This window comes from Lepidochelys kempii, chromosome 6 (assembly GCF_965140285.1).
Source record: "Lepidochelys kempii isolate rLepKem1 chromosome 6, rLepKem1.hap1, whole genome shotgun sequence".
NCBI lineage: Eukaryota > Metazoa > Chordata > Testudines > Cheloniidae > Lepidochelys > Lepidochelys kempii.
This window is the reverse complement of record NC_136385.1, coordinates 118,163,196-118,175,697: the sequence shown is the minus strand read 5'-3', so window position 1 is coordinate 118,175,697 and position 12,502 is coordinate 118,163,196. Positions and strand designations below refer to the sequence as shown.

General features: G+C 41.9%; 1 protein-coding gene across 4 annotated transcripts in view; it reads left to right on the top strand.

Annotated features, from left to right (window-relative positions):
• Positions 1-12,149, top strand: part of BRF1 (BRF1 general transcription factor IIIB subunit) — a 237,049-nt gene extending 224,900 nt beyond the window's left edge. For 2 of the 4 annotated variants that reach the window (XM_073349847.2, XM_073349848.1), the window contains 2 exons: positions 3,576-3,744; positions 8,174-10,443. In XM_073349847.2, the coding sequence (XP_073205948.1) occupies positions 3,576-3,744; positions 8,174-8,211 (207 nt within the window). In that variant the 3' untranslated portion in view covers positions 8,212-10,443. Of the gene's footprint in view, positions 1-3,575; positions 3,745-8,173; positions 10,444-11,419 lie in introns of those variants that run through there. The other 2 variants (XR_012159588.2, XM_073349851.2) reach the window with 2 other exon arrangements.
• The last annotated feature ends 353 nt before the right edge of the window (positions 12,150-12,502 follow it).

Genomic DNA, 12,502 nt, shown 5'->3' with positions numbered 1-12,502 from the left:
ACAAGATACTGGGCTAGATGGACCTTTGGTCTGACCCAGTAGGGTCATTCTTATGTTCTCCTCCTTTACACTCTGTCTTTGTGAAATATGTTTACACATGTGTATACAAGTACAGTAAATTAAAATTGTTGTCCATATTCAGAGACTAAACTGTTACATAACAATGTAAAATCTATATTACTAATTTACAAACTGAGTCAGCCATTCATCTTTTTTTATATAACTGTGAAATCTGACACCATTTTGAAAATTTTCTAGTTAACTTTGATCATTTAACATGTTTCCACAACCCCATAAAAAATATGTGAGTTTAAAAGCCATACTAAAGTTCAAATTTTCTGGAGACTGATTCAGGAAGTTTGGTGAAAGGAATTTGTTTGACACCCTAGTTTTAAAAAGGTTAAAACATTATTTTAAGAAACAGTTTGATATAATGCCTGGGGAAATACATTTTCACTTTTTATGCTGTGCTCATTAGAAAAACCTGCACATTTTTAGCGCTGTAACAGCCTGGAAATGGACATGATAATTAGAAGAAGGTCATATTTTAATTAGGATGGTGCAATTTTAATAAACAATGAATCAGTTGTAGCTCCTTTATATTCATCCATTCTTTAGTGAAAATTTTTAGAGCAGATGGAAACTTTTAGCATAAAAATTAGTATAAATTAAGACGATGTTTTTCCTGAAACTATTGTCTATTATTTCTCTTGCCTAAAACCTTAGGAGTTGTCCGTTTGATAATTCTGTATGGGAAAAGTGGTGATGGGTGAAACATGATAAACTGAAAGGAAAGGAATTCAAATCTAAATAACAGTAAGATTTATTTCTACATAGAGATTGTTTTCTCTGTGATTTGGGTACCCAGTCCCTGTTAAAAATAATGGGCGTGCAGAAACCAATCAATGAGCTATTGGAGGAATCTCTTCGGTGACTTTGTCCTGGTCTACACTACAGACGTACTTCAGTCTAATGAAATTTATATAATCCACAGCCCTGAGCGACGCAGTTATACCGACCAAACTCCTGGTGCACATGGTGCTATGTTGACAGGAGGGCTTATTGGGGAGGAGGAGTACCTATACTGATAGGAGAAGATCTCCTATTGGCATAGGGCGCATCTTCACTAAGCACCAGAGCCGCGCAGCTGCACTGCTGTAAGTGTAGACAAGCCCTTAGAAAATCTAAGATGGAATCCTTAGTTTGCCTGTGTGATCAGCTTGATTTCTCACAGGTTTGGGTGGAATTTGATATTTGAGTAATTAGATGGTGAGATTTTTGGGATAGGGGTTTTCCGTTACAATGTCATACAGTGCCTAGAACAATGGGGCTCTGATTTTGTTTGGGGCCCCTAAGAGTTACTGTAGCACAAATAAGAGAGGAATTGCCATGCTGAATCAGATCCTGTCTCCAGGAGCAGCCTGCACTGGATAATTCAGAAGGTGCAAAAAATCTTCCTCCTAACCTCTACTTTGGCTTAAGCCTAGTGCTTAATATCCCCTCCAAAGTGGTTTAACATTAACTATTATAACTCTGGATATTCTTGTTATTCATATAAATAGCTAATGCCTTTCTGAATCTTGCTATGGTTTTGGTCTTAATGGCCTGATGTGGCAATAAGTTCCCCAGTTTAATTGCACACTGTGTGAAGGAGTGTTTCCTTTTATCAGTTTTGAATTTGCTGCCTTTTAATTCATTTGAATGTCCCCTTCTGGTTTAAAGAGACAGGAAGAATAGAAGTTCCCAGTCTGACTTCTCCATACCATACATTATTTTACATACTTCTAATATGTCCCCTCTTATTCATCTTCTTTCGAATGTAAACAGTCCCAATCTTTTCAGTCTTTCCTGGTGATGACTAGTGGCAAGTAATATATACATTCTCAGTTCTGCAAGAGTTAATCATACTGTGCCAGATTCTCTGGAGATATCCTCTGGGCAAAAGAGAAAATCCAGCATCACAGAGTTGCTGGAGACAGCATAGCTACCTCCTCTACCAGCTTCCCCTCTGTAAATGGGAGAAGAGGGAGGGGCCTGGAAGGGCTGAGCTCCACGGCTGCAGGGGGAAGTATTCCAGTAACCTCAATTAGAGCAAGGCCCCTCCTGCTCTGGCTTAGGGTCCGGTGGTGCTGAATCAGGGAACTGAAGCCAATTTCACGTGGCTACTACTTTCCACAGCTCAGACACAAGCGACAGTGTCGTCTTTTGCTTTTCCTTTGGTCTCCATCTCCCTGCTGGGTTTTCCTCCCTCCCTGCTTGCTCCATTGCTCATGCTCTTTTCCCACTTTACCCCCCTTTCTCCTTCTCATCATCTCTACAAATGCCTCCTTGTTGCCTAATCCTCATCTTCTACTGCATGTGCTTTCCTGATGCTTGGTCCCCATCTCTGCTCCTTGGAATTTCTTCCCAGCTGCTAGGTCTTTTTACCCTCTCCTACCCTGGAGGTATTGCCTCGCTGTCCCATTCCCAGAGGACATCTTAGCCCAGTCATCAGGGCATTCACCTGGGATGTGGGATACCCAGGTTCAAGTCCCTGCTCCAATTTCTGTTGAATTATTGATGCAAAGTGGAACACCTCCAACAAGAGAGATTGAAAGCCTGACCTCAGAATAGCCAGTAAGCCTGGTGGTCAAGGTACTCACCTGAAATGTGGGAGACTTGAGTTCAAGTCCCTCCTCGAAACGTGGCAGAGCACTTCCCAGGTGAGTTCCCTGACCACCAGGCAATTGGTTGCTCTGGCATGGGTCCCTCTCTCTGTTTTGGATTCATCCCTGTGCTGAATGGGAAAAATGTTGAAAATCTCAAAATTCTTCACCAGATGAGGAAACCATTTCCTGCCAAGCCTTGCTGAATTGCAGGCCTTAGCAGCAATAAGAGAGACTTCTCATCTCTGAAAAAGTTTAGACAGCACGATGTGAACAGTCAGCTCTTTGTAGACCCTTGGCATGTGCTCTTGGAGCCACCAGTTCCCAACCCACTGTTCTGATAACCTAGAGGTGCCAGTTTGTGTAGCTAATGTGTTATTCTATTACACTATTAACAGTGTTGTCTAATGAGAATTATTGTCACGCTCTGGGTTCTGCTCCGAGAAAATCCAGCCTGATCTGTCAAAACTAATACACATCATTTTTTTCTGATATCAGAGTGCATTTTGCTCTCATTAAAGTGATAATAGCGGTGCCACTGTGTAATAGCCCTTATCTGAACCAAACATAATGAAGGAAAACTCTGCAAGCTTCCCCACAGAGCTCTGCGAAAGCACCTTAAGCTAGTTTTACCTTGCACTTGTGAGAGGGTTGTGTTTTTCTTTCACTCTATTTGACTGTTTCACTTTGAGTATTTGCGGGGCTTTGAAATACTTGAAATCTGAACATTTCTTTCTCGTGCACATTCACAGTACTTTCCACCGTGGACGTTGAATGTTCCCCAGAAGTGTTAAGCTTCTTAGGCTGGGCTTTGGCTTTGTTAGAGGACAATAGTGCCAGCTGCTCTGACCCTTTCATTTGGAGATTTTAAGGGAAAAGAGTTGGCTACAAGGAATGGTATACTTTAGTATCCCCCTCTCTTGTTCACAGGTAACCTTTCCAGTTTCACAGACAGAAGGGCCAGAGCTTGAAAAACCAGAGAATGTTCTGGTAGAGAGTGGACCGGTATCATATAACCATGAGGAAGAAGTTGAGGAAGAAGAAATAGAAGAAGAGGATGATCACTGCATGAGTGCACTTCAGTTAATGGGAGGAAATGGTAGGTCTTGATTTTAGATAGTGCGACCTATTGACTGTGCACAATTGTGAAGACGCAGAAATTACCAGACCAACTTCTGTTCTTTGTAAAGGACTCTTTATTCTAGGGGTTCTCAAACTTCATTGCATCACGATCCCTTTCTGACAACAAAAAATACTACATGACCCCAGGAGCGGGGAACAAAGCCTGAGCCCACCCTGGGGCCAAAGCCATAGCCCAAGGTCTTCAGCCCCAGGCGAGGGGCCTGTAACCCTTAGCCCTGCCACCAAGGGCTGAAGTCTTCAGGCTTGGGCTTTGGCCCTGGGCCCCAGTAAGTCTAATGCCAGCCCTGGCGTTAGACCCACTTTGGGGTCCCAACCCACAGTTTGAGAACCGCTGCTTTATTCTTAAAGAGCTATTGGAGAAATAAAAAATATTAGCTATTTTTGAAAAAAAGGCCACAGCAGTGCTAACTTGAGGTACCAGATGAAATGTGAACACCCAAAGTGGTGATGGGTATGATTAGAACAGTGCTAATCGGTGTGATGCTGGACTGTGCAGGGCTGGTATGGAGATCCTTTCCACAGCGTGTCTGGGGCAGGGGTCACAGGTATCCCTGCACGGCTTCTCTGTCCATCCATCCCCTGCACAGCCCCTGGGTGAGGCTTAGGTGGTGCAGTGAGCTTGCACAGGCCCCTCCTCACTGCTGGGGGTTTTAACCCCACGTACAGGATAATTTAGCATACATTTAAAAGTGCTTTTTCTTTAATAATGAAAAGGTAACTTTAGCAAACAGCTAAACATGTCAGACACCAAGAGCAAGGCTTTGGCTCACGGTGATTCTTACTTCAGTAAATAAATCTTTTTATTTGCTTTCAGTAAAAACTTGATATCCAAATTACATTTTTCTTTAACAGTTCTGGCTGGTGATCTGTGTCACTGCAGCACTCTGGATGTAAAGATCCCTCTGCTCAGTCTCTTCACCCCTGCCCCCTAATTCCTACCATGCAGGAGTCCTCCTAGAGGCTCACATACTCCAGCAGCAAGAAGCAGGATTTACCCCTTAATGCCACAGTGCAACTTCCTGGAGGGCTTCCCATAATAAAATCCTGGGATCCTAGCTGTAGGATACTGGCTTGTCTACACACGGGTTATTCCCGAATAGCTACTCCACTTTAAATTCACTTTCTGCCTTATTCTGGAATAACTCTCAGGTGTAGTAGACAAGCCCTCAGTATTAGATGAGTCTTCAAACATCATCTCTGGGTTAAATGTCATGAAAAGTGAGGACTTTACCAAACATATTGTGAAACGGGAATCACAGCCAGTGTATTCTATTCACTAAACCACGTGTGTATTAAGGTCTGTGGGTGGGATTCACAAAGAGGACTTAGGCTGAGCATCACAGTGCCTACATTGTCCTGCTACCAAGTGGAATTCACGACCCCGAGTTAGGCAGCTAGGCTCCCTGTATGATGCACAGGGACAGTGAGGGGCCTAAAAAAGGGGTTTCACAGAAGCCAGCACCCTGAGCAGGGAGCTGCCTAAGCTAGCCAGCAGGAAATGCTGACGAGAAGGGTGGGGCCTAAGCCCTGCCACTCAAAGGGAGATGGACGCCTACCTCCACTCCGGATTCACAGCCATGAACCCTGGCGTGGACTTATGGATGCGTAAGCTAGGACAGTCCTTTCTTCAAGAAAAACTGAGGAGGAGGTGGTGTTGCTTACCCCCAATGGCCTCATGTTAGAGCATGGACCCGGGATGTGGAAAACCTGTGTTCCGATACCCATGCTGCCTTATTTGGAACAGGGGCTTGAATGGTGGGTTTCCTACATCTCAGGTGTTTGCCCCAACCACTGGGTTATGAGCTGTTCTGGAGTGGGTATCTCTCAATCTCAAGCTGTGCCACTTTGTATAAATAATTATATATTCATTGTGCCAGAGAAGGTGTGTGTATGACTCTATAAACCAGTGGTTAGGGCTCTAACCTGGGAGGTGCAAGACTTGCATTCAGGTCCCCGCTCCACATCAGGCAGAGTGGGGATTTGAACCTGAGTCTCCCACATGCTGTGTGAGTGCTGTAACTGCTGGGTTATTACATAAAAAGGGGGGGGGGGGGCGGGGAAGCATCACCACCGACTTCTCTGGCTATGGTTTGCATGGGGCCCAATCTGGTAGATGTGCTCCAAGGCAGCCTCTGAGCACATCTACCAAGCTGGCCCCCCAGCATGATAGGTGGTGAACGCCTAGTTTGTGAATCCTGCTGGAGCTTAGGCAGCAAGTTGCTCAGTGGTGTCAAGACTGAGGTGGCTATGTGCATGCAGAAATGTAGGTGTCTAGGGGATTTTACCAGTGGAAGCCTAGGCCCCTACAGGGCTAGGCAGCAGCTTGAGCGGGATTTTTGAGAATGTAAATATTGGACTTGCATGCCTAAATGGCAGTTAGGTACCTAAACCCCCCTTGTGACTCTCAACTAGAAGCCATCATTTAAGCAGGTTTCTGTATTGACAGGAAACATTGATACCCTCTCTGCAGTGGTATTTCATAGTTGGACAAGGCTGGATTGATTCTTTATTTGAAACTTCCTCTTACATTTTAATCTTCGGATGTATGCAAAAATTATCTTAAAATAGAATGATGCAATACGCTAAAGCAAAGTGGGAAGAAGGTTTGTGCTGGAGCATTGATTTATTGTTCAAGCCTCCCCATCACTGTTACTTCAGCTGCAGACTTTGATGAAGCTTTTTTGTAATATCTATGGATTGATCATAAAGGAATGTGTTGCTTTTAGGTTGATTTCTGACTGGAAAATAATTTCTGAACCAAAGGAAAAATACTTTGTCACTAGTGTTTATTATTAGGATTATGTTCCCAAGAAAGTGCACCCATCTGGGTGGGTGGATCTGTGTTTAAAAATAGTAGTAATAAAGCCCGCAAAGTAGTTTAAAGGTCACTGAGCATTTTTTCTCCTTTGTGTTACTATTTTTAAAGCATTCTGAGAACATTGCACTACCCTCTCTCTGGTTCTCTACTGCAGCTGAAAGAGCTGAGTATTTGCATTATTAAGAAAAATAAATTAGGAATGTTGCCAGAATTAAAATTGAGGTGTTCAGAATGTACTGCCAGCAAAAGAACTGTTTTGTTTGTCTACTCGTGGGTCTTAGACCTCCCTGATAAGTGGAGGGGAACTGCAGGAGATTCAGGTGATGAACTTAGCCCTTTCTGTACAAATCACTTTGGATTACATTTGTTTTTTCTGCAGAGCATTCATTAGCTTGTGTCTCTGCATGAAACCCTGCACCACATCTCCTCCCACTGATGGTGGAAGATAAAGATTAAATTTACTAAACAGTCACATATAATAGTAAAAGTTAGGGTCCATTTTGCAACAAGGAGATTTTTGTCTGGTTAATTTGTGAAATATGCAGAAAAGAAATTGGTTTATACAGAAGCACGTACAAATGTCTTGTTTTTTCCCTAGACCTCAGAAATCCGCACTGCTCTTAAATAGCTGTACACAGAAAGGATTCTGGGTAATGATTGGCAAAGAGGCACAACTGGCCATTTAGGGTATGTCTATACTGCAGCTGACTCGGGCTCGGGCTGCTGGGCTATTTAATTGTGGTGTAGACGTTCTGGCTCAGGCTGCAACCTGAGCTCTGCAACCCTCTCCTCTCACAGGGTCCTAGAGCCTGGGCGCCAGCCTGAGCCCAGAAGTTTATATGGCAGTTAAACATCCCTGTAGCCTCTGCCTTGAGTCAGCTGACATGAGCCTGCCATGGGTTATAATTCCAGTGTAGACATACACTAAGAGTTTCTGTTTGTAGTACTACTGGATCCAGGACTTCTGAAGCCAGATGTCCTAGTTGAAGTTTGTTGTTGGGTGACATTTTGCTTCTTGGGAATCTTTGGGCACAGAAGGGTGTTCTGGAGCTGCCTATGAGTCTGGGTAGGTTCTGTTTAGAAATCCTTCAATGATTTAAACAAATTCATTTTTTTCTTGGCGCTCATGTTTAGTTAAATGGCAATGTGCATTACAAGGGGGCATGATTATCTACCTCCATGTTCCAATTTACTTTTGACAATCAAGTTTGATCTCTTTAGCCTCTAAACTAAGCTGAATATTTCGCATATCTATGTGCCAAGTCTCCGTGAAATTAGGGTCCTAAGGCTCCATAAAGAGCCTTTCTTAATAAGTGCAGTGCTAGACATATACATGTAGGCTCACAAGTATTTTTGAGTTCATTAAGGAGAGCATATAGCAGATTTTCTCCTTAGCCTTAAGAAAATGTATGAGTTTGTTGTTTGGTTAATTAAAAACATACCAACTTGTTACACAGCATAGAGACTGCTTGAATTTATAGTTTGACAGCTGTAATATTTTCATTGCACTTTTCTTATTCTTGGGAACATTTTCTTTTCTATAAACCTTTTTCTCTATATGTTTCAGATTACGGCTGTGATATGGACGATGATGACGCTTATTAGTCCTGTTTGCTTCCAAAGGAGATGTAGTAATTTGTGATTCCAATGACTTTATGAATGGTGAAAGAAGCTGTCTGTGATCTGCAGACGTAACTGAACAATCCTGACTTTTGTAAAGCGAATTTTAGTTGAGTGTTGATTCTGGTCAGTTTACATTGACCTATAACCCAGCAATAAAGTTTGGGTTTATTGTACTTGAAATTTTTTTTGGATCATGTTTTGAGGAAGGAATTAATGGAAGTAATGTTTCCAGAGAACAAAGAAAAATAGCCTGTATGCAGAGTATGTTGTGGTTAGAAACTACATGTCTCTCATTTGATCCTGCTTCAGGCATGCTACTGAAAAGTAACGTATAGAAGAGGAATAAATTATAAAGTAAGTAAAACCTCCACATACATCTTTGAACTATACCGGTGTTAATTCTCTCATAATGCTATAATGAGAAAAATGGATAATCTAATCTTTATTATTAATGTGACTCTGCCATTGTATACAAGCTTCCCTACTTGATACTCTTCCAAAAGTAAATAAATTAAGGGAAAAGATATAATTCTATGGCAGTATCTCTTTAAATTAAATTAATCCTCAGAAGCTAAATATGTGCTTACGTACATTAATAATAAAGTCGTGTGTTCCTCAAGAGATGCTGACAGTAGAAGAGAACATTGTCACAGAAGGGTGGTTTCTACTGCTCTGTAAATGCTGAAGAAGTATTTGTGGAAAAAATGGTTGGATAAAGGCAAAGCATCTATAGGGAGAGCAGGAGACACTGCTGTGGCCAAATTCATTCCGGTGACTCTGCATGACTATGCTGCTGTGGTGTCACAGGACTGCTATGGATGTGATGGTGGAGGTTGGTGCAGTAGGGTGACTATTGCTACTGTTAGTGACCTGCCGCATTCTGGCTGGGTTAGGGACCAGACTTGCTCTGTGTTGCAGCCACACAGAGAACAGCCTATCTCTAAAGGTCTAGGGGTTTTTAAATAAAAAAAAAAGAAGAAAAAAGCTGAGCTTTTTGTGTAAATAAGCTAGTTTCTGATTTGACTGAAGTTTAATTTAATTTATTTAACTTTTTTATTGGTAAATTAAAGGTCACCCATAGGGCAACCTGATTGGCTCAGCTTGACTTTCGTTTTATACAGTAACTAACAGCATTATTGCCAGGACTCAGGCCTCTGAAATCCTACACTTCAACACACTAACACTTCAACACGCTGTCTGATCCCAAAATAGAACAACTCATCTGAATTCTAGCTCTGTGGGATAAAATCAGGCCTGGTGTTGGCAGATTCAACTCCATCAACCCTGACCTCCCTCTGCCCTCACCTTTAGGGCCTGATCCAAAGCTCACTGAAGTCTGCGGAAAGACTCCGGTGGACATTAATATGCTTTGGATCAACACCTTAATGATTTTGGGAGCCAATGGAGTTCTGACATTTTTGTCTTTCTCACCTGGCTGTTGACGGTCAAGGAAGCTGCACCATCTGCCAGACCCAGCCCAGCTCAGGGAAGGTTAGGGTTACACATCTCTTAGCAAAACAGTCTTCCCTGAGCAGGGCTGCTACAGGTCAGAGTTTGAATCTACTCTCTCCCACACTGGTGAGAAGCACCCCATTTATTATTAGGCAGAACACTCATCACAGAAACACCATCCTCCTCTTCCCTCAGCTCTGACTGGGGAGCTGGAAAAATGTGCCTCACACACGGAAAGGGAAGTTGGATGTTGGTGCTTCTCCCAGGAGCCCGAGGAGAAGGAGATTGAGCAGCTCCTTTGATCACCACCAGCTGGGCTGACAGAGACGGAAACAGTGCTGTCCAGACTTCCAGTGACATTAAAGAGGGCAGAGACACTTGACCTTCCCTCCTGACAGCCAGTAAAAGGGGGTGGAGGGAGGGGAGAGGTAAGATGAGCAGCAGGTCCTTGATCCCACACAGGGCTTCATTGGGACACAATTTTAATATTGGCTTGGCTAGTCAATGTAATGCTTTGGCTAGTATGTGTCTGCTCGATATTTTTGAGCCCTGTTTCTGCAATGGCTGTGAGACGGCATGTGCTGTTGCAGAGTTTGGGTAGCAAAATTAATGGGCTTTGGAAAGATTTGTGCGGTTGGAAAGAGGAGACTTAGTGTAATTCTTATGGGAAAAGCTGGTACTCTATAAGAAAAGCTACAGATGTTTTCTGGTGCTTTGGTAACTACACAAATGCTGCTCTGAGAATTAAGTTATGGAGTTAAACCTTTTCTTTCTGCACCAGAATGCAAAATCACGCTGTTACATCATAATAATTTTAAAAATACCAACCCAGGTGCATTATGCCTCTGCAAATCTATGGTATACCTACCTAGGCCAGTTAGGTTGAATTTGAATATTGCAGCACTCTGCCCAAGAGCAGTATTGTTCCCAGTATATTCTCAAAATCTGGATTTTACTCCAAGGCACAAATTATTTTATACACCAGAAATAAACATGCGTATTGACTCCCGGAGGATAGAATACCCTCTTGTCTCAAAGGTGTAGTGTTGGCTCTTGAAGAAGCCACTAAGATGAGTTATTTATTGCTGAGATTCTCTCTCACATTTTTCGGTGTAGATTTTCATAGTTTTTTTACGCCCCTCCCACCCACCCCCAGTGGAATACTAAACCAGCTGCCAGGGCAGTGGCTCATTAGACTGGGGAGCACAGTGGAGTCCACTACACTCAAAACAGACAAATGGGAAATGAGAATTTCAGTAATGGGTTGGGTTTCTGGAAGCTTTATTTTCCAAACTGGAGGCAAAGGGTGCTTCTCCATTTAGGAGGGGAAAATACTTGCAGGGGTTTTGGGTGCTCTCATAAGATTCAGTCAGAACATGCTATCTCACAATCTACCATAAAGGCACTTAGAGAGGACAAAAAGCCCAACAGTTCCATAGCATCCCAGCATTGCTAGTGAATTTAACTCTATATACCCTTGTATAGGAGCCTAAATGAAAAGGGAAGGGCCGTTGTGTCAAATAGGGAGAATATAAAGATTTTCAAACCAGTTGCATACATGTTTAATTTGCTGGTGACTAGCTGGGATTTTTATAAGTTTCCTTCCTTTGTGATTTAACTAAGCTCAGGAAATGTAAACAGATTAGAAGATGCTAGTTTCTGTTTTTATAACCACTTATGAAAATGTAAAAAGGTTAACGTAGCATTAACTCTGTTTACTACTGTTAATGTATCATAGTGACCTTGCAGAAGACGTTTTGCTGTATTGTAGCCTGGATTCCCTTGGAGTAATTTGGACCCTGCTTTATTCAGGATTCTAATGATAATGAAGAGAGATTATAAGGCTTCAGCATGTGTTGTTCTTAGATCTTTGAACCCACGTGAGATACATATCTGTATAAAGCATAGATGTCTCTTGCTGCAAGTCACTTTGACAGGCAAAACCCTCCGGCTGTTGCATTGTATTTGTCTGCCATGAAGCCTCTCTAACACACATTACTATTGTGGGAATAAAATATGAAAGAGGAATAAAGAAAGTAACAAGATTGTTCACCAGGATAATTGCATTTTCTGTGTCTTAATCTTGTATGACATTCTTTTAAAGACACTGTGTTCAATACAGCAGATCTTAAATGGTGCCAGACAGCCTTATGTTGTGGGCTACATGTTCATCTAAAAAGTTCTTGCCATCCTGATCGCTTGTCTGTATTCTTTTTGGATTGTATTGAAACTCTTGTCCACAGATGTATGCTGTTAATGTGTCCTTTGCCCAGTACTACTTTTTATTTTTGTATTGAGTCTACACATTTGATTCAGTTAGTGCTAAGAGAATTACAACTGTTCAGTGTAAGCATATGTATCTTCTTTTACACAACCACAATATGAGCCATGTTCAGCTTTTTTATTGTAATATATTTGCTGTAAATAAATCCCCCCAAAAAATCCTTGCATATCCCATCTTTTATGATGCATTCTTGCAAATTTCTGATTCCTTCATCTCTTGATTCGTAGGAATGTTTGATTTTGATTGCTTTTTTGTGTGATTGGTTGTAGTGGACAAAATCTGTAATTTAGAGCCTTCTTTGTTTCTAAAATGGAGGGCATTTCTAATCAGGCAAATGGTGTTTTACATAGTATTGTTCCACTGATTATCTATAAGTGTAGATAGCTTCTGTAAACTGCATAACATGAACAAGATCTTTCTATTAAATCATGTAATTTTAGTGCAAATAGGAACAATATGGTATGTTTGCTCAATAGGAGTGTTGTTCTGATGCTCATTTTTGAAGAGTTGTATCTTGACAAACAAGATGTGCATTGA